This window comes from Pseudoliparis swirei, chromosome 17 (assembly GCF_029220125.1).
Source record: "Pseudoliparis swirei isolate HS2019 ecotype Mariana Trench chromosome 17, NWPU_hadal_v1, whole genome shotgun sequence".
NCBI lineage: Eukaryota > Metazoa > Chordata > Actinopteri > Perciformes > Liparidae > Pseudoliparis > Pseudoliparis swirei.
This window is the reverse complement of record NC_079404.1, coordinates 19,620,575-19,647,365: the sequence shown is the minus strand read 5'-3', so window position 1 is coordinate 19,647,365 and position 26,791 is coordinate 19,620,575. Positions and strand designations below refer to the sequence as shown.

Here is a 26,791-nt window from a genome sequence, read left to right as displayed (position 1 = left end):
TTCATGACCTTGACTTTTGACCCGATCGATCCCAAAATCTAATCAAATGGTCCCCGGATAATAACCAATCATCCCACCAAATGTCATGCGATTCGGTTTAATACTTTTTGAGTTCTGCGAGTTCTGCGAGTAACACGCATACAAATAAATAAATAAATAAATACACGGCGATCAAAACTAAAGTAATACTAATACTAAATATACAGGGGGAAAACAAAGTAAAGTGCAGAGTTTGCCAGGATCTCCAGTGATCTACTGCAGTGTGTTGTCCACGCCGTTATAGATGTATTGTTTGTCTAAGCATGTCCTAAAGTGTAACCAACATACTGTTATCTGGCGTTTTCCCTTCGGTTGAGGGACTTTAGTGAAGATCCAGTGTTTTTCTGTGTCAAACTAAAGAGCTCCTTTAAATCAGCGGCCAGGTATCCGAGTCATTAGGACTCTCATTAACAGCCTTGTTAGGCGTTAATTATCTGCTGATTAATCATGTGTTAAATGCAGTGCCACGCTCTGCCTTGTTCGGCTGTAGGAAGGCGATTAGCCACCAGGAAATAATGAATCAACAGCAGTTTGATCTACCGGTACATCCGAGAAGTGATGCTGCAGCTTTTTTTTTTGGGTCCGCCAGCAGCTTCTTGTTTATCAATTTGTGTCAAATGTGAGCAAGTGAGTCGGTGTCGGCCGCTCTTCTGTCTTTTTCATCTCGGAGTGTGTGTTAGTCTGTGTCGTCACATGGCCGTGTGTGTGTGTGTGTGAGAGAGACTATACAATGATTTAAGTCATTTGCTCAGCCAGTCTGCGCTGTGATAATGAACGCTCTGCAGGAAGGTGATGAGGAGAGGCAGGGAGAGCTGTGGAGCCACAGGTGTGTTTTACAAGCAAGCCCCCATCGTCTAGTTAACACACACACACACACACACACACACCATGAGCCCTTCCAGTGAGAATAATGCACGCGTTGAGCTTATTCTAGGAAGAGAAGGATGGAGGTCACTTCTTTAAACCTTTTAAAAAATGTATTATTTCATCCACTGTTCTTCTTTTCTCACCATTCTTTTTCTTTTATGCTATTCGGGCTTTCATGAATCACCGCTTTTATGATGGGCTCTGCACGATAATAATATTTATGACTGTACTGTAATGAAATATATAATAAAAGCATTTTATTGAGTGTCCCACCCTCGACTCCAACTCAACACACATAGCTGCACAAAAGTAAACTGCGACATAAAAGTGAGGCAATAATAAAATAGCTCTCTGCCTGATTTATTTGCGGCACCTCTCACGTTCTCACCTCTTGAGATATCTGAATTTGGTTCACGTTCCTCTTTGGTTTTATAGAACACACACACACACACACACACAGAGACAGGGATAACGCCACCAGTTATTAAAATAATGAAGCCTGGAAAATTGCAGGTTGTATGTCAGCTTGTCAAAGCTGTGATATTAATAATATGCTGCTCAGTTCCTATTTTAAATGAATCTCCTGGTTCCGTTTCTCTGTGATTGCTCTAGCACAGGTGGTTATTCCGTATGCTGTGTGTGTGTGTGTGTGTGTTTGCATGTGTGTAAAGGCATCACACTGCATCATCTGCTGACATTTTTTTTTCAGCATCCTTTAGATTCAGATTGAGGCTTGAGGCGAACGGACTCGATGTCGGGGAGTGAAGTTCCAGTGATGCCTTGGTCAGTTTTGACGAGCCTCTGCAGTAGTTTGCGATCCTTTAGTGCTGCATATCTCAGAAGATGAAGCAACACGGTATGTAGCCTGTTAAAGGAACATTATGAGTCTACACTTTGGATAAGTTGCATCGAGAATCTTTTCTAAAATGGACGAGTTTGCTCGCTAGAAAAGCTTGAGGGGATCCCGATACCATTTTTCTATGAAAGTGTCAACTGTCAAAATAATCCGGCAACTGGCATCGAAGTTAGATTCCGACGTTTCCTCTTTTTACAACCGAGCCTTGAATTTTGAAAAAAACGGTGAAAAGCTCGCAGAGAAACACACAAATACAGAGATCTCTTGCGAAATAGCCCAAACCGTTCTGACTTTGACCAAATTGTTTGCGTTCACGTCGTATCTCCTCATTCTCAGTAACGAGCTGATGGAGGAAAAAAAGATTTTTAGGGCCTTTTTAAAAAAATTGTAGACCCGCTCCCGAAAATCCCATGTCGGTGAGTTCCTTCTTCTTTTAACTCGGAGCAGCAGTCGCTGCAGTGTTTTGGATTAACGGTGCGGAACAGTAAACAGGCCTGCTTGTTGTTAACTGAAACGCTGATGCATTTACATGCATCTCTTGTTTTTTTTTGGTTTTCCGTTCTACACATCACGTCCGTCTACATGTCGGCCGTCTCCTTGCTTCCCGAAAGGAGTTGGAGACACAGCCACGGAGCGAGCGGGCTTGGATCGCCTCTCCAGCAGCGCAGATGTCACTAAATAAAATATTTCATAATCCTGCCCAAATCCTCTAATCACCATGACAACAGGCAGCAGGGAGCCAGAGAGTGGTGGTGTGTGGATACCCCCCCCCCCCTCTCTCTTTTCTCTTTTCCCTCTTTTTTGTGTGGATTTTGGGTCCACGCTGACATATTTCCTCCTTCATTTTAATCTTGACATTACTTGAAGAAAACATCTTATTGGTTTTATGGGAGAGTAATAGTTAAATTGGACATTCTGACATTCAATCTGTCACGATAGATGCTCCGAATTCCTCATGACTCCATCTTCCAGCTTGTTTTTTTTTGGGGGGGGGGGGGGGTAATTTTCTCCTTAGGCCAATCGTATCACAGTCCAACAGCAAGGTGAGGACAAAGGTAGAAAGTCAGAACACTTAGTCTGAGAGGAAAATCTCAGAGATGACCACCAGTTTGGATTTAATTGTTAAATCCCTGCTAATCTTTTTTTGTGTCGAACGAGTGTCTAAAGGGTGCACACTGTACAGAAGGTGCAGAGACGCACACACTGAAGGCCTGCCGGCTTCTCAACGGTGATTGGATAATGGAGGTGATGACCTCATGGGGTGAAAGGACCTGTTGCCTGGTAACAGTGTGGCTAACGGCAAGAGAGGGGGTTTTCAGATCACCAGTATTGTGTATGTGTATGTGTGTGTGTGTGTGCGTGTGTGTGTGTGTTAGATCGACCAGTTTTGCAAGGTAAGGGAGACAATGATCGGGTTTAAAGGAGAGAACTACACAGCGTGTGTGTGTGTGTGTGTGTGGCCAAACACACAGTCACGATCTGTGTAAACACCTCCTGCTGCGGGGTGTGTTTCCTACATTTTACTGCTTCTTTTGCAGCTCCCTTGCCTGTGTGTGCAGACATAAATAATTAACTCCCTCTTTTCTCTCTCTGTCGGTCTGCAGGTATTCGGCCCCAGATTATGAATGGGCCTATGCACCCGCGCCCCCTGGTGGCGCTGCTGGATGGGCGCGACTGCACGGTGGAGATGCCCATCCTCAAAGATCTGGCCACAGTGGCTTTCTGTGACGCCCAGTCCACACAGGAGATCCATGAAAAGGTACACGGATAACTTCATGTCCCCTTTTCTCTTGCAGTTGTTTCTAAATCTTCTAAAAACAGGATTTCATTTCCTCCGTTTAGTTTTTTATATCTTTACACGTGTTAAACTCTTAAACGCAATAATATAATCTGTAGCATTGACGTTTTTTACAAATGTAACCACCATTCAAAATCGAGTGTCTTTTTTCTTCTTCAATGTTCCTTATTTATAAGCTCATTTTAGCAGCCTTTTCCCATGTATGTAATTAACTTTAATTAGTTCTGGTTTATTTATTTTCAATTTTTGTTTCTTTTTTGTTGCTCAGTGTTGACATTAAGTTTAGAGTGGATATCTTTCTTATCGACCTCATTAAATTAAAACGGGAGGGGGAAAAAAGATGGAGGGAAAGCAACTTTGCATATTAGATAGTTAACGCACATGGATTCATGCATGATGTCACATATCTGTGATAACATACTAAGTTTATTTACAAGCTTGTTTGCAGAGCTTTTACCTACGAATGGAACTTTTTTCCGAAGTTAATTATTTTCAAGCCCTTTTCAAAAACAACTCTATAATATCCAGAAAATCAAGACAATGCACAGAATATAAAATAACTAGAATAAACAAATGAATTAAAGTGTAAATACAATCAAAGCACGAAGACAGAATTAAAACTAAAAACACAAACATGTTAGTTTTTAGTTATTTATTATTTATAATACTTTTGTACAGCTGTTCCCTTAAAGTTGTCTCCTCCTGCACATAGAAATCATAAGCTACATATAATAATAATAATATTATAATAACAATAACAATAATAATAATATTAATAATAATAGTTCAGCCCACTGGCTTGTTCCACTCTCCCAGTTCAACTATAATATTTTCATCACTGACTAATCCCACTGGTGCTGAAGTGCTGCCTTGTTAAATAAGCAGGAGGAGGCTGGTAATAGAAATGCAGTATAATTGTTCTGAGTGGGTGAAACATTCGTCTTATTTTACTGCACTGGAGCCAGTAAGTAGCTGTTTTACAATCCAACTGGAGGGTGTGGGTCTTTACACTCAAAAACAGAGTAGGAAGGCTTCCACTTTATGTTATATTAATTTCAGTGAAAATGCGATCTTGCACTAAATTTGCAAAAGTGTCATCGTTTTTAATCTACAATAACCTAATACCTAACCTAGCCAACCTTACAGAATTCATTTAAAGGTTAAATGGAAGAAATGCAAAATAAACGAGAACATTTCACAAGAAATGTAGATGGTGTGGCTTCTACTGAGAGGTGTTTATATTAGGGCTGTCAATCGATTAAAAAAATTAACTAATTAATCGCACATTTTGAAATTGCGATTAATCGCAATTAAAAGTTAAAAGTTAAAAGCTCATTCTTTTTAAAGACCAAACTTCACACAGAGCTGTGTTTTCAAAGAGGCTCCTACCAATAAAGTGCCAGCGAGGTATTTAATATCGTGGATGATAAATTGTTTCTTCAGTGAAACATCAGATTAGTTAAAAAAAAAAAAGTATATTGAGACCCCATTGGTCCTGTCATCTTTAACACTGAACAGCAGAACCAGTGGCCTTGGTGACTGACTGACATTCACATATGTCACGTTAACCCTCTGGAGGCTGGGCTCATTTTATACATTTTACCAAAAAAAATTAATTCATCTTTTAAAGGCGTTTGCATGACACATACCCCCGTGTTCTACATCAAACATTCCAGAACAATCTCAGCTCTATTCAATGAGGCTCATTGTCCTCCCGCCGTGTTCTCTGCTCTCTGACTGACAGGCTGCTATAGAGCCTCACCCGTGAGGTGGGAGGTCCTTTGTGATTTACTGAGTGTTCATTGGTTGTTTTTTCCCCAAAATGTTGACAGACAAACGGATTGACCAATCACGTTGAAGGTTTCGTGTGACGAGTTCTTTCCGCGCCGCGTCCCCGACACGTCGCCCTCCGTTCCTCTGTGTCTCAGAGGGGGAGACGGGAGGAAGGAGGAGCAGGAGGAAACCCGACTGATTCATCCACGAGTTTAAACTGATTTCTGCTCCTTATTTTCGCGGAAAAATAATTGTTTTAAAAACGGAAACAGTGTTAAACCGTACTGCTGCGGTTTGACACTCGGTTTGAGTGTAAAAACTTCAACGAACACCGGAAGTAAACAAAGTTGCGTTAATTGCGTTAAAATATTTTAGTGCGTTAACGCGGCCAAATTAATCGCATAGATTAACGCGTTAACGCTGACAGCCCTAGTTTATATACATGTATATTATATACTGTACATACAGTATATACACACACATATGTATATATATATATTTACACACATCTATATTACTGGAAGATTTTCTGGCTCTAACCTTAAATTACTTTATCCTTCTTTTTTTTGATACATTGTTCTTTTGTATTTTGTGGCTTTGGAAATATTCAGCTAAAACAAGTATCATGCATATTGCTCCACAGTTCTCCTGATTCCTCCTGCTGATGGCTCAGTTTATTCATTCCTCTTCAAGCTGATCAGCCATTGGTCCTCTTTAAGCTACTCAGCCATTGGTCCTCCTTAAGCTGCTCAGCCATTGGTCCTCCTTAAACTGCTCAGCCATTGGTCCTCCTTAAGCTGCTCAGCCATTGGTCCTCCTTAATCTGCTCCGTCAATCTTTTGCCGTTTTTCCGCATTTTTCGGATTAACGCAGATTTTGAAATTTAAAGGCACGTGATTACCGATCAGGCGGCACGTTTTGATGTATTTTTTTTACGCACATGCGAGCAACGCTGCGACCTGTACCCTCGGACAAAGTTCTGAATAATAATGATATAAATGAAGCCTGCAGGGCAACAGTCAGAGCGGCGTTGCAGTGGCCAGGCGCCGTTATTTATGTCCTTTCCATGCCCCCCCCCCCTAGTTTGCATACACACACACACACACACACGCAATCTCTGTCCAGTAAGATGCTCTCCTAGTGAATACATTACACATACTGAGGACCCATCCGAGAGAATAGAAATTGGCAGCCTTCCCACTACTAGAACTGCACAGCAGAGGGTACAGATGGGGCACTCCATACACACACACACACACACACACATGCGCGTGCGCAAAACACACGCATGCACACAAAAGTACACACTTGCCAAAAACCTCACTGCAAGTTTCAGCAACAGACTCACACCGAAGCAAACGGCTGTTTATTTGCACGCGCTGCCTGGACGGGAGCAGATGCAGCGATTAAGGAATCTGTCACTCAGAAATCCACGTATTGTTTCACCCGTGCACTCAAAGGGCCACAGGAAGCCAGCGGTGACCTGCAGGAAACAGTGTGGCCCCCGTTGAGTTAACCTCGGGACCGCAGCTGCTTTGTAATGAATGACTCCTATGAACTGACACAGTGGCGTCCTTGGAGAGACACAGAAGACTTTCAGAAAGATACAGATGTGGAGTGTTTTTCAAGAGATGTTGCCGTATCAATAACCAGGGTTTCTCGTGAAAGTGAAAATCTCCACCACACGTTGAGTATGTGAAACTGAAAACGACGTGCGTCTCGCTCAAGCGGAAAACACAAGATCTATCGTTGAGAGCGAAATGGAGCATCTCGTTACTTTGCCATAAATGAATGGAGTCTCTTTTTGTTGCATTGTTGGGGCCTTAACCTGAGGACAGATCGGAGACATTGGTAGAAAGAGAATGGGGGACATATTATTTAGGGTGACCAGACGTCCTCTTTTCCCCGGACATGTCCTCTTTTTGCGACCTAAAAAAATGTGTCCGGCAGGGATTCCAAAAACGTCCGGGATTTTGCTTCGTCGGATATTTGTGTTTCTCTGGGTCTTTCACAAACTAGTTATTACGCCCTTACAAGTTTTGGAAATGGTGGAGCTCTGACTGCAGAGAGGACAGTCGTTGGTCGACCGATCTCAGTGTTGCCAGATACACGAAAATGATCCTCCTTTTAGGCACGTATATCACAAAACAGGCAGAACAAGAGAGATGTTTAATCGCTCAGCATTTGGAATATGTTTTACATACAAATATTCTGGAAGGCGAAAGGAAGCATGAAGCCAGAAGCACGCGGGCGGTTAGTTTAGCATACAGCCAGAAAGCCGTGGGAAACACAGTCAAACATCGGCCTCCCAACAACCATAAAGCTCACTATTGTATCGTTGTTTTTATACATTCGCGCTAACTAACTACCTCTCAAACCACAAATGGATCTCAGCGTTCAAGTATTTGTAAACGTTCCATTACGCAGGCTGAGAATAAGTGCAGTTCGCCGCCTTTGTCGAGAGCTTTATGTGTTTTGCAATATTCACGACCCCTTGCTGTAGGGAGAAACAGCCTCGTGCCACGCGATGTAAAGGTGCGGCGCCAAGCTCCCACCGCGGCCGAGTTATTTCACCAATTAACGCGACACAAGAACACATTCCCTCACATTTTCCACTCCGCGTTAAACGTGCCCTCAGCTCGTATTCCCGTTGCAGGGTTCGTACGGTCGTGGAAAACCTGGAAAAGTCATGGAATTTTGAAATGGTCATTTCCAGGCCTGGAAAAGTCCTGGAAAAAACGTAAATCATCAAAGTTTTGGAAAAGTCATGGAAATTTGTTATCATCACATGTTCATTTATGCGGAGTTTAAAATAATGAATATGTTTTTTAACCCTCCTGTTACCTTTGGGGTCAATTTGACCCCATTCAATGTTTAACGTCTCTAAAAAAATGATTGACATAATTTTTTTTGCTTCATATTTCATGACTTTTCCTAATTTATTGGGGACAACTGGGAAAACATAAAATTCACATGATGATATGTTTTCAATGTCCTGTACAATTTGACCCCAGGCTGTTTTTCACTGGGTAAAACATATAAGAAATATAGAATAGAATAGAATAGAATCAGCTTTAATGGCCATGTAGGTTTGCACATACATGGAATTTGACTCCGGTTACACTTTGCTCTTCCGTACTTATACACACACACAATATACAATAAGCGGGATAAATATAAAAAAGACATTAAAGACAGTAGTCAAAAAGTGCAGATAGTGCAGATGGAAGAGTCTGATTAATTGTTCATCATGGTGACGGCCAGTGGAAAGAAGCTATTTCTGTGTCTGGTGGTTTTGGCGTACAGTGCTCTGTAGCGCCTACCAGAGGGCAGGAGTTGGAACAGCTTGTGTCCAGGGTGTGAAGGGTCTGCAGTGATCTTTCCTGCCCGCTTCCTGACTCTGGCGGTGTACAAGTCCAGAATGGAGGGAGGCTGGAACCAATGGTTCTTTCTGCAGACCTGACGATCCGCTGTAGTCTGACTCTGTCCTGTTTGGTGGCGATCCAAACCACACAGTGATGGAAGAGCAGAGGACAGACTGGATGATGGCGGAGTAAAAAAGGATCAGCAGCTCCTGAGGCAGGTTGAACTTCCTGAGCTGGCGCAGAAAGTACAGCCTCTGCTGGGCCTTTGCGGATGGTGTTAATGTTGGAGGCCCACTTCAGGTCCCGGGAGATTGTGGATCCCAGAAACTTGAAGGTCTCCACCGCAGGAACAGTGCTATTTTGAATGGTGAGCGGGATAGTGTTGGGGGGCTCCTCCTGAAGTCCACTGTCATCTCCACAGTCTTGAGCTTGTTCAGCTCCAGGTGGTTCTGTCCACACCAGAGGACCAGCCGTTCAACCTCCCGTCTGTCGCAGACTCGTCACCGTTCCTGATGAGGCCGATGACCGTTGTGTCGTCTGCGAACTTCAAGAGCTTAACAGACGGGTCCTCTGAGGTGCAGTCGTTGGTGTAGAGGGAGAAGAGCAGTGGAGAGAGCACACATCCTGGGGCGCCAGTGCTTATGGTCCGGGTGCTGGATGTGGTTTTCCCAGCCTCACCTGCTGCGTCCTGTCTGTCAGGGAGGTTGTGGTCCACCGGCAGGTGGGGGCTGCACGGGCAGCTGGGAGAGTTTGGGTTGTAGAACCTCCGGGATGATCGTGTTGAATGCAGAGCTGAAGTCCACAAACAGAACCCTTGCATATGTCCCTGGGGAGTCGAGGTGTTGCAGTAAATGGTGCAGTCCCATATTTATTGCATCATCCACCGACCTGTTTGCACGGTAGGCAAACTGCAGGGGGTCCAGCAGGGGCCCTGTGACGTCCTTCAGGTGGGTCAACACCAGCCTCTCAAAGGACTTCATGACCACAGACGTCAGGGCGATGGGTCTGTAGTCATTTAATCCTGTGATGGAGGATTTCTTGGGCACCGGGATGATCAAGGAGCGCTTGAAGCAGGAAGGGACTTCACACAGCTCCAGTGATCGGTTGAAGATCTCCGTGAAGATGGGGGACAGCTCGTCAGCACAGACTTTCAGGCAGGAGGACACGCCGTCTGGGCCCGGAGCCTTCCTGATCTTCTGCCTCTGAAAGAGCCGACTCACATCCTCTTCGCAGATCCTCAGTGCCGGTGGGGGGTTGGATGGGAGAGGTGAGGCAGAGAGTGGAGGTGATTGTTCGATGATGGAGCAGTTGGGCGGGGTGGAAGTGGGCTTGTCGAACCTACAATAGAAGACGTTCAGGTCGTCAGCCAGTCGGTGATTGTCCTCAGTGGGGGGGGATGGTCTCTTGTAGTTGGTGAGTACTTCCAGGCCTCTCCAAACTGACGAGGGGTCGTTGGCTGAAAACTTTTTTTCCAGCTTTTCAGTGTAGCTCTTCTTAGCTACCTTGATCTCCCTCGTCAGTGTGTTTCTGGCCTGGTTGTACAGAATCCTGTCCCCACCTCTGTAGGCCTCCTCTTTAGCCCGAAGCTGCCTGAGTCTTGCAGTGAACCAGGGTTTATTGTTGTTGTATGTGCAGAAGGTTTTGTCGGCACACATGTCCTCACAAAAGCTGATATATGATGTCACAGTGTCAGTTAGCTCATCCAGGTCTGTAGCAGCAGCCTCAAAACACTCCAATCAGTGGAGGCAAAGCAGGACTGTAGCTCCAGCTTGGCCTCGTTGGTCCATCTCTTCACAGTCTTCACCACAGGCTTTGCAGATTTTAGTTTCTGCCTGTAGGACGGGAGAAGATGAACCAGACAGTGATCAGAGAGTCCCAAAGCTGCACGAGGGACTGAGCGATATGCGTCCTTTAGTACAGTGTAGCAGTGGTCCAGTGTGTTTTTGTCCCTGGTGCTACACTTAATGTGCTGTCTGTATTTTGGCAGTTCTTTGCTGAGGTTTGCTCTGTTAAAGTCCCCAAGAACAATGAGCAGGGAGTCTGGGTGTTTGTGCTCCATGGTGGTGATCTGCTCTGCCAGGTGTTGGAGTGCCTCACTCACACAGGCCTGAGGTGGGATGTACACACCGACCAGGATGAATGAGGAAAACTCCCGCGGTGAATAAAATGGTTTGCAGTTTATTAAAAGAGTTTCTAGGTGAGGGCTGCATGATTCCTTTAACACCGTGACATCTGTGCACCAACCTTCATTGATATAAAAGCAGATTCCGCCTCCTCGTTTTCCCGACAGAGCCATTACGCGGTCCGCTCGGTGGAGTTGGAAGCCCGACAGATGCAGTGCGCTGTCCGGGATGTGCGCACCGAGCCAGGTTTCGGTGAAGCACAGGGCGGCAGATCTGCTAAAGTCCCTATTAGTTTTGTTCAGGAGCAGCAGTTCATCAATCTTGTTCGCCAGAGAGCGGACGTTCGCCAGATGAATTGACGGGAGCGCAGTTCGAAATCCCCGCTGACGCACTTTAACAAGCGCTCCTGCACGCTTCCCACGCCGGCGTCTCCGGTGAATTCCGAGAAGAGCAGCTGCTCCTGCAACCAAAAACCCAGTAAAGTCATCCGGTTCATTGAAGACCGGTGAAAAAAATTGTCCAGTGGATTCACGGAAGTTTAAAAGTTCCTCCCTACTGAATGTGATCAGAGAGGGAGAGCTGGAGACGAGACAAACAAACAAAAACAGGAAAAGTACGAGAGAGCGCAGTACCGAGGCTACCATCTGCGGCGCCATCTTGATATATATCAACTTTTTTATTTATTTAAAGGGCTATTTAGGTCGTCAACAGACAAACAAACATACCTCACACTTAACCATGGGAAACAATATTAATTCTAATAATTTTCTCTAGGTTTTAATTGCTGGGGTCAAATTAGGGGTAAAAGATGTTAGTAAATTGGAAGGGAACAGGAGGGTCAAGACGCTCAAAATATAAGCCGGCGTCCGCTCTCAATACGCAAAATGTTCTAAATTGTTCATGTTTATACCGAGATTTCAGTTTGGTCATGGACATTTGGTTTAAAGTCCTGGAAATCCATTGGTCAAAATGTGTAAGAACCCTGGTATAATGTGAATGAATGGATCGTGACAACAACCAGCTTTGGCGAGCAGTCGTTATAAACACACGGACAACCCCGCTCACATTTTAGCGCACGCATAAACAATCAATTTGCATTTAGATGAAGAAAAAAGCCGACGTGGTGGACGTTGGACCGGGGGAAAAAAACGGGAGGCGGCGAAAAGCTCTTTCATTCGAGTGCGTGTTCCATTCGGAATGTGGCGGGGGGGGTGGAAAAACCAACGAATTCAGATTCCCCCTTCGCTTCCATCTCTAACGCCTCTTAACGGTCGTCGAAGGGAAGACGGATGTAAACGGACCGCGGTGCCGACGCCCCCTTTCCCCTCTCCTCTTCGTGTCCCGCCAGGTGCTGAACGAGGCGGTGGGGGCCATGATGTACCACACCATCACCCTGACCCGAGAGGACTTGGAGAAGTTCAAGGCGCTGCGCATCGTCATCCGCATCGGCAGCGGCTACGACAACATCGACATCAAGGCCGCCGGGGAGCTCGGTGAGGACGATGAGGGGCGCAGATGTAGCAGTAGCTTTATTGTCAATTTCTTCACATGTTAAGACATACAAAGGAATCGATAGGACGTTTCCCACTCTCCCACGGTGAAACAGATAAAAGTGCACAGGCACAACAGATAAGACAAGACATTTCCTCATAATAAGTAAACATAAAGATTCACGTACAGTTGTTATAAATACTATATATATAAATACTATAAATACGTAATACAATTTTAAACAAGTGAATACAAGTGATTAAAGTGCAGAGTTTTGAGTGATTTTTTAGGAGGGAGATAGACGGCAATCGTACGGCGAGGTCCCGTCTGCCCGCGCGGCTCATCGGCGTGAGGAAAAAACGACACGAATAAATCCAAAACAAATAATGCATTATGGATAAGGATAGTGCACTATTGGACGGGGGCCAAACCAAACTGGGCTCGCTTTCTTGACTTACCATAAATAACATATGTAACGGGAATTATTACATACTGTTAACAGAATATATAATGCTGATTGCATATGCAGAGCAGATGCTCCAAAAAAAAAAACCTCTCCCTGATATTCCCATCCGGCCCCTTCGGCATATGTTTGGTATGAGAGCAGGGTTTAGTGCGATATCCTAATTATCGTCGATCGCGGTAATACATCTCGTGGATTCTTTGAGACGTGCACTTTTCACGGGCATAATTAACCGTTATGATTATGCTCTTATTCCTCACAGTTCTGTTTTACACACGGTGCTTTTTTGATTTTTTTTTTTAGAGGGTCGTAGAGAAAAGAAATTTCCTGCCAATTATTTTCGTGGATTTTAAACTACAGATGAATCTTCTCGAAACAGCTCCAGTCATTCCGAGCAACTATTACAACTATTAAATCCTCGGGAGCAATTATGTCGCGAGTCATTTGAAACATCGCCGCGGCGGTCGTCTGCCGGTGATTTCTCCGCTCTCGTCTCCCAGGCATCGCGGTGTGTAACATTCCCTCGGCGGCCGTGGAAGAAACGGCCGACTCGACGCTCTGTCACATCCTCAACCTGTACCGGCGGAACACCTGGCTGTACCAGGCTCTGCGGGAGGGCACGCGGGTCCAGAGCGTGGAGCAGATCCGGGAGGTGGCGTCGGGCGCCGCCAGGATCCGAGGAGAGACGCTCGGCCTCATCGGATTCGGTGAGCTCCTTTTTTCTTCTTCTTTCAAGCGCCCGACTCTTTCTTTGAGTCGACGGCAGCCGGGAGAGCCGTATGACTCCGGATCAGAACCAGAACCTTGTATTGCCCTTCATGTTTTCAATTTTGAATTCGTCAATAGACAATAACATTAACATCAATCAACACAGACGAGAATTAAGAATATAAATATATAAAACATATCAGATAAAGTGCGCAGACAGGCAGGTTTTCAGGACTTCTTGAGTCAGTTTAAAGTTATAAGTATTTAAAGTGAAGAGTTATGTGTATTTAATATGGTTTCTGTAAGCCAGTTTAAAAGTATCTTATGTTAGCAGCCTTTTCCTCTTTGTGAGATGAACTGTTCTTCAACGGAGATACTTTTATTCATGGTATAATAATAATAATAGTAATAATAATAATAATAATAATAATAATGATGATAATAATGATAATAATAATAGTAATAATGATAATAATAATAATGATGATAATGATAATAATAATGATAATGATAATAATAATAATAATTATTATTATTATTATTATTATAATAATAAGTGTGCAAGTGATAATTATCCCTTTATTGTGTTTGACTGAGTTTCCAGGTTGTCAGTTAACCCCGTTTACTTCATTTACATTTTAAATAAAGATACTATTTTCATTGTTGGCTAGTCTACAAAGCTACACACATGTTTTAGCGCACACATACACAATTCACATTGATTGTTCACGTGTGCACACGAGCGGTTCTTGAAACCTCAGCTTCTAGAATCGGGGTCGTCTCTGAGTCCTTCCTCTCCTGTGGCGCTCCCATCAGGGCGCTCGGGCCAGGCGGTGGCGATGCGCGCCAAGGCGTTCGGCTTCAACGTGCTCTTCTACGACCCGTACCTGCAGGACGGCTTGGAGCGCTCGCTGGGCGTCCAGCGCGTCTACACCCTGCAGGACCTGCTCTACCAGAGCGACTGCGTCTCCCTGCACTGCAACCTGAACGAACACAACCACCACCTCATCAACGACTTCACCATCAAACAGGTGAGCGCCGACTTCACCCGGTCTCGACTCGGCCGCTTGTTGTTTCCTTGCTGCTCGCGGTGCTCTGTTGGCAACTCCGAATTATACGCTTTTACTGAGTGGTAAGCGACTCAAGCGAAGGAACACAGGTGTTCGGGTGGGGCATCCTTCTGCGTTACTGGGAAGATTCACCGTCGTCAGTTTGTTGCCGATGTAATCTTTCTTTCAATCATTTTATTTTAAGTTTTTTACAAGTTACGGCAGACAAAAACAACAACGAACTAGAACGGGCACTCGGTAGAGCGCATACCTTCGCATATCACAAGATTGGGCATTGAATTATGAACAATTTGGCATTAGTTGCATGCCAATTGGATGGAAATTGACCGCGCTATGGTAAAAAGAAGATGTTGACATTTTCATGACCTTGACCTTTGACCCGATCGATCCCAAAATCTAATCAAATGGTCCCCGAATAATAACCAATCATCCCACCAAATTTCATGCGATTCGGTTTAATACTTTTTGAGTTATGCGAATAACACGCACGCACGCATACAAATCAGTGGCGGCTGGTGAATTTTTTTGGGGGGGGGGGGCGCAGTTTAAATAGCACTCAACAATGAGAAGAAAAGAGGTTTTGAGTAGAATATTGTAAAAAACAAAGCTTTATTTAAAGAAAACACCATGCTCAACACTGTCCAACAACAACTATCAACACACTGTAACTTTAGCATGAGAGGCTCAGAGCAGCTTTAAGAAACATTGGGTTGGGTTTCAGAGGTTTGCAAAATAAAAGAGTTTCACCCTCACATGAAAGAGGTTCAGAGCAGAATAGAGTCAGAAAGAGAGTTTGACAGAGCAGACCCACTACTGTAAAGACAAGTAGCCTCCTCTCTTTAAAGTTGGCAAACGTCTCAATAACTCTGGTTAAAGTCAATCATGTCTGTAACCAGCCTGTTTCATTATTCTGGAGGGAATGTGTCTGTTTTTCAGAACTTCTTCGTTGTGTTTCGATGTCAGTTCGGTCTCTTCCTGACTGTAAACAGGGTTAGCTTCAGGCTGTTAGCGAGTTAGCTTCAGGCTGTTAGCGAGTTAGCTCCATGCTCTTAGCTAGATAACTGCGGCAAGATTCGTGCTTTACACTTGTCTGAAGCTCTGTAGATCCCTCCCCCCGTTGTAGTCCAGAGATTTTCAGTCCCAGGACTTTGGAACAACAGACAGGGGGAACAAAAAAACGAATTACTCATGGAGCATTCAGCTAACCAGCTCCGGTTAGCATATAGGCTTGAGGAGAACCTCCGGGTTGTACGTCGTCCCGCGGTCAGCACTTTGCTGCAGAATTTTTAAATCCGGATGTTCGGGTCCCAACTCTTTCAGCCTCTTCTTGTCAATATCTGACCGTCGATTGAAAGGTGTTTGGTGGAGAGATACCAGAGTTTTCAGTCGCCGACGCCATACTAACATAAAGCTTCTGCTAGCTATGTTGCTCGCGTACCTCCGTGGAGCTCTGGGCAGCAGGGTTGCCAGGTCTGTGTGACACAACCAGCCCAAAAACCAGCCCAATATCAGAACTCAAAATATGCCCGTGCCAAACCATATACACTGCTTTTAAAGTCCAACAGCATTGCTATCATTGCCAAATGTATTGTAATATCTACAAAGTAACAACATATGTTTAGTTTGCCAGCATTAAAAGTAGTTTTCCCGAAACAGTTATTTCACCTAGGTCCTAAAATGGCCTTGTGTAATTAGATAAAGTATATTATCAGAAATAAAATGTGTGTACGTGCTGATCTGGAGTCAGTTTGGTAGGATTTGGGTATGAATAAATTATTTCATTTAAAATATGGATTTTTATTTAAAGATATTCATGTAATTTGCATGCAAAATAGGTCTACCCGAACCAAGGACAAACAATTCAACCCGCGCAACACTTCAAAAGTGGCCCGATTCCGCAGGAAAACCACGGACCTGGCAACACTGCTCTATGGGCTGAGGGAACATACGGGTCTCTGATCTGCCGAATAATCCAATCACGTGACCATGGTGCACATTTGTGCGACCCAAGATTCACGTTTCATCCGCCAATGAGAAGCCGGTCCTTGCCGAAACGACTGAAATATTTTCTCGATGCCGTACACACACGTTAGATCGCCTCGAAAAATTGGAGGGGCTTCTCTCCGTGATAATGGCGATATTAAATTTTTCACATTAACTTAAGTGGTTGTTGACAGACTGACGGTCTCCCACACACATTTAGCACGTCAACATGGTATATTTACTATTTAAATGATTTGGCATATAATGTTTTTTGACAGGATTTTTTTTCTTCTTTTTTTCATTTTTTTTCTTCATCTCAACATTTTAAGAGGGGCGGCGCCCTAGCGCCCCCTATGGACGAACCTCCACTGATACAAATACACGGCGATCAAAACATTACCTTCTGCATTTTCAATGCGAAGGTAATAAATAAAAATGACATAACAACCAACTATAAGAACAATCAGACAAGGAAGAAAATAAAAAAATAAAAACACAAACATAAATCATAATCTTCCATATTGAACCAACTATAACCATCATTCACAGAGTCACTTGGGTCCCAAGATTGCAACGCCTCTTCTTATGGTTTCGGCATCGTCCTCGCCAATAAAATCCATAAATGTGATCTAACAGACCATGATATGTTCACGCAGCCGACAGAGCGGTCAGCAGGCCAGGTGACCGGCCTTCTGGATTCAGTCGTAAACCACAGCGGGCGCTTTCAACCCCAACGTCATGTCGTGTTACACTTTGGGGAGCAGTAAGAAACACTCTGGAGTTGTCCTCTTTCTCGTCTCCTGACCACTGCTGCCCCCTGGAGGACATCTGTGTAACTGCTGGCTGCGTTCAATTCAGCGGTTTAATAACTCTTTGAAGCGTTCGCAGCCGCTTTAACCCTCCTATTACCTTTGGGGTCAATTTGACACCATTCAATGTTTAACGTCTCTAAAAGAATAATTGACATCATTAATTTTGCTTTATATTTCACGAATTTTCCTAATTTATTGGGGACAACTGGGAAAACATAAAATTCACATGATGATATGTTTTCAATGTCCCGTACACAACTTGTAAAACATATAAGAAATATCAACTTTTTTATTTATTTAAAGGGCTATTTAGGTAGTCAACAAAAAAAATAAAGTACCTCACACTTAAACTTGGGAAACAATCGTTCTTTATTTGAAAAGCCTTCCCCCCTTGTTTAAAAAAAAATAAAAGCTCCTCCCACCCAGCAGCGAGCCAATGGCAACACTTCTGTGGCTGCGATCTCAAAGCCACGCATGTGGTTGGCTGAATTCATTATGGACGTAACCAAATGTTTCTCGGCGTCTGCAGATGCGTCAAGGTGCGTTCCTCGTCAACTCGGCACGGGGAGGTCTGGTGGATGAGAAAGCTCTGGCTCAGGCCCTGAAGGAAGGCCGGATACGGGGCGCCGCCCTGGACGTCCACGAGACGGAGCCTTTCAGGTGTGTACCCTCACGCCTTTTTATTCAAACAGCTTTGACCCTAATAACAGAACGTTGGTTCCCCTAATTTAGTTTGTCTGTTTTTAATTTATTTGTTTTTTACATTTATTTTTAATTTAAATTTAATTTTAATATATAATATATATATATATATATTATATTATTATTATTATTAAATATATATTAAATATATATATAATATATACTTTTATATGTAATATTGGTTTCTTGCTATTCCACTTGTTTTGCTTTGACTCTGTGGAGCACTTTGTAAACATTGTTTTTAATGGTGCGATATAAATAAAGTTATTATTATTATTATTATTATTATAATAAGTGAAGGAAATACAGATCCCAAAGATACCATTGGTTCCCAGGAGTTCTTCCTCTCTTAACTCCGTTGTTTTCTCTTTTTTCCGTCGTTCAGTTTTTCCCAGGGCCCGCTGAAAGACGCCCCCAACTTGATCTGCACGCCGCACACCGCCTGGTACAGCGAGCAGGCGTCGCTGGAGATGAGAGAGGCCGCCGCCACAGAAATACGCCGAGCCATCACCGGTACGGAGACGTCCCCTCCCCCAAAAAGCGCCCCCCCCCCACGCTCGTAGGTTTGTGTTCGCCCCGCTCACCGCCGTGCGCTCTCGCCCCCCCGACGCAGGCCGCATTCCCGACAGCCTCCGAAACTGCATCAACAAGGAGTTCTTTGTGACCTCTGCCCCGTGGGGGATGATGGAGCAGCACCAGCAGCAGCAGCAGCAGCAGCAGCAGCCTCAAGTTCACCCCGAGATGAACGGCGCCGCCTACAGGTAGGAGGGGGAAGTGTGCGAATGAAGCCGGCGGGCAAGAGATCACCTGTTTCACATCAAATGAGGCTTAACACACGGGGGAGGGGCTAGTCGGCCTTCGCGTGATGTATGTCTGCCACAATTCTGACTTTCTTTTCCTGATTATTCGGGGGCTCTCGTTTTGATGTGGCGCCGTGATGCATAGAAGTTGAGCCCGAATGAATTTATCCCGTGTTGAGTTTGGGTTTCTTGGTTTTCTCAGTCTCTATATTGTCTCAACCAGAATGAACTGCTTCTCTCACACAGCCGAATGAACCAAACCATGGTACAGGCCATAGCAACGGGGGGAATGCAGGACAAATTATATACCTAAATCTCAACCAGGTAAATGAATCTTCCCACTGCTGGCCCACAGGCCAGAGCAAATGAATAACACCATTAATAAACAACAACAACAACAACAACAACTCCCATCTGTGGCCCTCTTTCTGCTTCACACTCACATGCCCTGTAACTGTACCCAGCATCTCATGAATCCCTCCTCCTCCTCCTCCTCCCCCCCCCCCCCCACCACCACCACCCCGAAACAGAAACACAGCTTCCCCGACTCGCTCTGATGTCGGACGTTTTTAAAGAGGCGTTTGGATATTTACAGCTACATCTGCAGTGGGCGATTGAGGACCCAGATGCAGAGTACAGTCAAAGATTGTTTTATTTCCTCCGTCACAACGGAGTTTCAAAGAATGTAAACGTGTCTTTGACACAGCAATAATGCGAACACAAAAAGGTATAATCCAAATGAAAGTGTCAAATCCAAAAAGGGTATAATCCCAACGAAAGTGTTAAATCCAAAAAGGGTATAATCCCAACAACGAGTCAAATCCAAAAATGGTATCCTCCAAACCAAGAGTCATAATCCAAAAATGGTATAATCCAACAAAGAGTCAAAATCCAAAACACAGAGGACTAGCAAACGTTACGAGAGGGTAACGAGGATCACAAAGTATAATCAAACGTCGCGATGACGTGTCTAGCACACTGCCAGGTATTTATACCCTGGTCAAACAAAGTTAATTCAAGTGAAAACAGGTGTGGACCAGAAAGACTGAAATAATGTCTTTCGACCACCAGAGGTCGCCAAATGACCCCAGTGGCAAAAACAGAAGTCCCAAATCATGACATTCGGCATCGTCCTCGCCAATAAAATCCATAAATGTGATCTAACAGACCATGATATGTTCACGCAGCCGACAGAGCGGTCAGCAGGCCAGGTGACCGGCCTTCTGGATTCAGTCGTAAACCACAGCGGGCGCTTTCAACCCCAACGTCATGTCGTGTTACACTTTGGGGAGCAGTGAGAAACACTCTGGAGTTGTCCTCTTTCTCGTCTCCTGACCACTGCTGCCCCCTGGAGGACATCTGTGTAACTGCTGGCTGCATTCAATTCAGCGGTTTAATAACTCTTTGAAGCGTCCGCAGCCGCTTTAACCCTCCTATTACCTTTGGGGTCAATTTGACACCATTCAATGTTTAACGTCTCTAAAAGAATAATTGACATCATTAATTTTGCTTTATATTTCACGACTTTTCCTAATTTATTGGGGACAACTGGGAAAACATAAAATTCACATGATGGTATGTTTTCAATGTCCCGTACACAACTTGTAAAACAGATAAGAAATATCAACTTTTTTATTTATTTAAAGGGCTATTTAGGTAGTCAACAAAAAAAATAAAGTACCTCACACTTAAACTTGGGAAACAATATTAATTCAAATAATGTTCTGGAGGTTTTAATTACTGGGGTGAAATTGACCCCAAGGGTAATAAGATGTTAGTGAATGTGAAGGTGACAGGAGGGTTAACCGAGTTTTCGAGAAAAAAGAAAAGCTGCGTGTCACCTTGTCGTTCTTTATTTGAAAAGCCTTCCCCCCTTGTTTAAAAAAAAATAAAAGCTCCTCCCACCCAGCAGCGAGCCAATGGCAACACTTCTGTGGCTGCGATCTCAAAGCCACGCATGTGGTTGGCTGAATTCATGATGGAGATAACCAAATGTTTCTCTGCGTCTGCAGATGCGTCAAGGTGCTTTCCTCGTCAACTCGGCACGGGGAGGTCTGGTGGATGAGAAAGCTCTGGCTCAGGCCCTGAAGGAAGGCCGGATACGGGGCGCCGCCCTGGACGTCCACGAGACGGAGCCTTTCAGGTGTGTACCCTCACGCCTTTTTATTCAAACAGCTTTGACCCTAATAACAGAACGTTGGTTCCCCTAATTTAGTTTGTCTGTTTTTAATTTATTTGTTTTTTAAATTTATTTTTAATTTAAATTTAATTTTAATATATATATATATATATTATATTATTATTATTATTATATATATATTAAATATATATATAATATATACTTTTATATGTAATATTGGTTTCTTGCTATTCCACTTGTTTTGCTTTGACTGTGGAGCACTTTGTAAACATTGTTTTTAAAGGTGCTATATAAATGAAGTTATTATTATAATAATAAGTGAAGGAAATACAGATCCCAAAGATACCATTGGTTCCCAGGAGTTCTTCCTCTCTTAACTCCGTTGTTTTCTCTTTTTTCCGTCGTTCAGTTTTTCCCAGGGCCCGCTGAAAGACGCCCCCAACTTGATCTGCACGCCGCACACCGCCTGGTACAGCGAGCAGGCGTCGCTGGAGATGAGAGAGGCCGCCGCCACAGAAATACGCCGAGCCATCACCGGTACGGAGACGTCCCCTCCCCCAAAAAGCGCCCCCCACGCCAGGTTTGTGTTCGCCCCGCCACCGCTGCGCTCTCGCCCCCCCGACGCAGGCCGCATTCCCGACAGCCTCCGAAACTGCATCAACAAGGAGTTCTTTGTGACCTCTGCCCCGTGGGGGATGATGGAGCAGCAGCACCAGCAGCAGCAGCAGCAGCAGCAGCCTCAAGTTCACCCCGAGATGAACGGCGCCGCCTACAGGTAGGAGGGGGAAGTGTGCGAATGAAGCCGGCGGGCAAGAGATCACCTGTTTCACATCAAATGAGGCTTAACACACGGGGGAGGGGCTAGTCGACGCGCTCGCGTGATGTATGTCTGCCACAATTCTGACTTTCTTTTCCTGATTATTCGGGGGGGGCTCCTCGTTTTGATGTGGCGCCGTGATGCATAGAAGTTGAGCCCGAATGAATTTATCCCGTGTTGAGTTTGGGTTTCTTGGTTTTCTCAGTCTCTATATTGTCTCAACCAGAATGAACTGCTTCTCTCACACAGCCGAATGAACCAAACCATGGTACAGGCCATAGCAACGGGGGGAATGCAGGACAAATTATATACCTAAATCTCAACCAGGTAAATGAATCTTCCCACTGCTGGCCCACAGGCCAGAGCAAATGAATAACACCATTAATAAACAACAACAACAACAACAACTCCCATCTGTGGCCCTCTTTCTGCTTCACACTCACATGCCCTGTAACTCTACCCAGCATCTCATGAATCCCTCCTCCTCCTCCTCCTCCCCCCCCCCCCACCACCACCACCCCGAAACAGAAACACAGCTTCCCCGACTCGCTCTGATGTCGGACGTTTTTAAAGAGGCGTTTGGATATTTACAGCTACATCTGCAGTCGAATAAGTCAAAAGGGGCGCAGCAACCTTTACTGTGAAAGTCGAGGAAGAGGAACTAGAGTTATGTCGTTGAGGGAGAGGAGAAAAAAAAGGGATTGAAGCTCTTTTGTGAAACTCTCGGCAACAAACTTGTGGTATCAGTCGTTTTATTGGCGATACGAGTCGCCGTGTTCCTGTCAGCTCTCTGTCATAAAGGGTCTGTTCGCCCAAATTATGAAAACAAACTCATTTACTGGGAACACGACTCCTGGGAAGAGATGTCGCTGATTAATCTGGTTCATGTATTTCCTCAATACCACACTTTTTTCTTTTTTCTTCGTCAGACTAGCCAAATATACCAAAAAATGCTAAATCTGTGTACAGAGATTACCATGAAACAAACAAATATACACTACCGTTCAAAAGTTTGGGGTCATCCAGACAATTTTGTGTCTTCCATGAAAACTCACTTTTATTTATCAAATGAATTGAAAATTGAATATAAAATGTAGTCAAGACATTGACAAGGTTAGAAATAATGATTCATATTTGAAGTAGTCATTTTGTTCTTCAAACTTCAAGCTCAAAGGAAGGCCAGTTGTATAGCTTATATCACCAGCATAACTGTTTTCAGCTGTGCTAACATAATTGCACAAGGGTTTTCTAATCAGATATTAGTCTTCTAAGGCGATTAGCAAACACAATGTACCATTAGAACACTGGAGTGATAGTTGATGGAAATGGGCCTCTATACACCTCTGGAGATATTTCATTAGAAACCAGACGTTTCCACCTAGAATAGTCATTTACCACATTAACAATGTATAGTGTGTATTTTTGATTCATGTTATCTTTATTGAAAAAACAGTGCTTTTCTTTGAAAAATAAAGACATTTCTAAGTGACCCCAAACTTTTGAACGGTAGTGTATAATTGACTTCTTTTGTAATAAACACCATGAATCAAACCTGATGCAATATGGTAGAAGATGAGAAAGAGTCGTACTTTGGGTGAATGACTTTAAATCCTCCCGACACCAGATCAGGACCTGGAACATTCTCCTGTGTCCACGCTGCTCGCTGCTCGCCACGTTTAACGTTTATAGAGGTGACGATGCTTCGTGAGTCCACTAGAACTGAGTTGTTGTGTTTCCCTTCAATGGATTATTTGTATCCCAATATCATATGTAACTAGAACGGGCACTCGGTAGAGCGCATACCTTCGCATATCACAAGATTGGCCATTGAATTATGAACATGTTGGCATTAGTTGCATGCCAATTGGATAGAAATTGACCGTGCTATGGTAAAAAAGAAGATTTTGACCTTTTCATGACCTTGACCTTTGACCCGATCGATCCCAAAATCTAATCAAATGGTCCCCGGATAATAACCAATCATCCCACCAAATTTCATGCGTTTCGGTTTAATAGTTTTTGAGTTATGCGAGTAACACGCATACAAATAAATAAATAAATACACGGCGATCAAAACATAACCTTCCGCATTTTCAATGCGAAGGTAATTAGTTCACACAATCGTTCCAATTTCATGTTTTCGTTCCGTGTTCTTTAATTTGCCGTTACTGTAAAATCCAACGTCCGTGTTGAGGCGGAGCGCCGCGTGTGCGTTGAGCTCCGCCAGTGTCGGCGATGATCCGCCGATTCCAGGATTTGGATTTGCCATTTTGTGAGAAAAAAAATGTCCAAAACGGTTGCTTTTCAATTCGCCGTGCTTTCCTTTCCCTGCTGATCGTCTCTTCTCCTCCTCCAGGTTCCCTCCCGGCGCGTTGGGCGTCGCCCCCGGCAGGATTCCCGGACCGATGGAGGGGTCGGTGCCCGGGGGAGCGCCCATCTCCCACACCCTGCCCCCCGGTATCCACCCGTCACAGGCCAGCTCCCCCAACCAGCCCTCCAAACACGGTGACCACACGAGAGAGCACATGACCGAGCCGTAGGCACCGACGACGTAACCGAGGCCGGCGGATTAAAACACACACACACACACACACACACACACAGGAACAGCATTCCCACCGTCCGCTCGACTCTCAGCCGTCTGAACCCACCAGCCGGCTCCCCCTTTTTGTATGAAACCACTTCGCCCGAGTGAGGACAGCGGATGTCGTGACCCACATGAGACCGACCGTCCAACTGAAGCCCCCGGAAACCTTTTTCCTCCCGCATATCTTTTTTCTTTTTGTTGTACGTTGATTATGTTTAAAAAATAAAAAAAAAATCTTTTATTGTGGCGTATATCTCACGGGGAGATTTCCTCCTGACGTCTGGGACATGTTGACATTTCCACGCGCGGGATGGAAAATCTGAATGGACAGAGGCTTCATGAACAATCCCCCTCCTCCCGCACCGATGACACCCACACACACACACGCGTTGCTATTTTTTACTTTCCTCCGTTTCTCCTATATTCCGTGTTTCTGTTGCAAAGTGAATATGTGTCGCTCTTTTCTTCAGCGGGTGCAAACGAATGGATGTAAAGTTCTACGGATGTTTAGAAGATAGCAAACATCATCCGACATCATCGTTTCTCATTCCTCGTCGTCGTGGCCCCTGAACGTCGAGACGAGGTGCAGAGCAGTCGGTCCGCTTTTCACTTCCAGGAAGGATATTTTTCGGCTTGTGAGGTAAAAAAAAAAAAAGACACTTTTAAACCAAAAAGACACTGTGACTATAAATTAAGCGTCGCATCAATTAAATATTAGTTGTAACTCTTCCGACTCCGCTGGACTGAGGAACCTCCAGTATTTGGTCACCGAGTCCCAAAATGTCGCCTATTTGCATCCAAAGGACCGACGACGCCGCATCGAAACGGGAATAAATCGCTTGCCGACTCAGGATAAAAATGATTGGCCTTCAAATACGTCCGAATCTAAACCGAAAGAGGAACTGGATCAATCGCTTATTCGCGTCTCCACGTCCGTCTCCATTGTGATATTCTTTTATAAAATCAAATGTACGTTGTTGTTGTTTTTTTTGGGGGGGGGGATGTTCAAGGTCTTCAGTCCGATTTGTATCGCCTTGGTAAATGTTCTTATAATCCTAGTCCGATGTGAACGACCCCGCCCCCTCTCCTCTTTATTGTTTTTTTCCTCTCCGCTTCGTTTCCCCGCTCTTATTAAAGTCCCTTCAGCCCGATGAAGTTAGCCAGACGCAGCTGCTCGCAGATTGTTGGTTTTTAGTGTGAGTGTTTGTATTCGTTTCTTGTACAAGGTGAACATATAGCATAAAGTGCAGCTGGAAACAATAAATAAAACGTACTGTTCCGATTGATGATTGGCTCCGTGGAACATGTGTGGGATGTGATTTCTAAAAAAATAATTGTTATAGTTATTTAATAGATGCTTAGGAATCCTCCACAAAGGGGTTTTTCAAAGTCTGACGCCGTCAATGTCGGTGATGTCAAAAAAGAAACATTTATTGTGCAACAGAGATAAAAAGAAATACATAATAATGGATTTTGTCACTTCTATTATTATTTCTTATTTCTATTTGGCAGATATTGATGCTCTAACCTTTGGAAAAATGCATAATTCTTGATAGTGTTATTTTGTAGTTTTGCATTCCGTGAGTCATGCCGAGTTACTTGAGCCCAATTTTTCTTTTTGCTTATAATTGTTAACAGTTTGGCAAAGTGGGATCATTAAAAAGTATGATGAGCTATTAGCAGTTCCTGTTTGCAATGTACCCATTAAAATACAGACAACCATCACTGGGTAACTTTGATACTGTAGAAACTAAATAAACGTGCCGATTCTGAAATTCCGGAATAAAAAGACGAGTTTCTTTCCCTATTCTAAGCAGATTTATGGACATGAACATTTGTGGATGTACATTGGAGGTGATGATATCTCTGGAAAGTGTCAGTCATATCCAGTCTTAAAATGTGTCTCATGTTTGTGTGTGCGGATTTCAAAAAAAAATAGGAGAAGTAAACAAATGTTAAACTACAAGAACCAATTTATAGTTATTAGAAAGCCTCACGTATGAAAACACCTGCTCTGACGTGCTTGTTATTGCCATAGCAACCATGTCAGATGCTATGTTTACAGCCTGGTTGTGCTGCCCCCAAGCGTAGAGATGACACCGTGTGGAGGACTTAAGCTGCCATTAAATTAAATTAAATAAATACATAATTGGCAATAAAAACAAACAAATTAAGAATGAAGTGTTAAAAAATAAATGCCTAAATTACATTAATGAGCAGGTTGATAAAATAAAACGATTAAATCATAAAAAAAGATGGCTGTGTAATATCAAAGCTGGAGTTGGGTTCAAAATGACCATTTTACTGATGTTTTTATTATATTTGACTGATTCTTATGGAATACTGTACCATGATATTTTTCTCGACATGACTCGTAAGACAAGTGACATACTACGA

General features: G+C 43.9%; 1 protein-coding gene across 7 annotated transcripts in view; it reads left to right on the top strand.

The window, feature by feature from the left end:
* Nucleotides 1-25,681, top strand: part of LOC130207020 (C-terminal-binding protein 2-like) — an 84,541-nt gene extending 58,860 nt beyond the window's left edge. The window contains exons 2-10 of one of the 7 annotated variants that reach the window (XR_008834217.1): nucleotides 3,367-3,521; nucleotides 12,170-12,314; nucleotides 13,276-13,482; nucleotides 14,300-14,514; nucleotides 20,863-20,993; nucleotides 21,400-21,527; nucleotides 21,618-21,765; nucleotides 22,034-22,134; nucleotides 24,164-24,184. Coding sequence is in view for 6 of the 7 variants with exons in the window: in XM_056435391.1 (XP_056291366.1) it covers nucleotides 3,367-3,521; nucleotides 12,170-12,314; nucleotides 13,276-13,482; nucleotides 14,300-14,514; nucleotides 17,878-18,008; nucleotides 18,436-18,563; nucleotides 21,618-21,765; nucleotides 24,164-24,347 (1,313 nt within the window). In the remaining variant the exon portion in view is untranslated. Of the gene's footprint in view, nucleotides 1-3,366; nucleotides 3,522-12,169; nucleotides 12,315-13,275; nucleotides 13,483-14,299; nucleotides 14,515-17,877; nucleotides 18,009-18,435; nucleotides 18,564-18,663; nucleotides 18,812-19,073; nucleotides 19,299-20,862; nucleotides 20,994-21,399; nucleotides 21,528-21,617; nucleotides 21,766-22,033; nucleotides 22,135-24,163 lie in introns of those variants that run through there. The other 6 variants (XM_056435387.1, XM_056435391.1, XM_056435385.1 and 3 more) reach the window with 6 other exon arrangements.
* The last annotated feature ends 1,110 nt before the right edge of the window (nucleotides 25,682-26,791 follow it).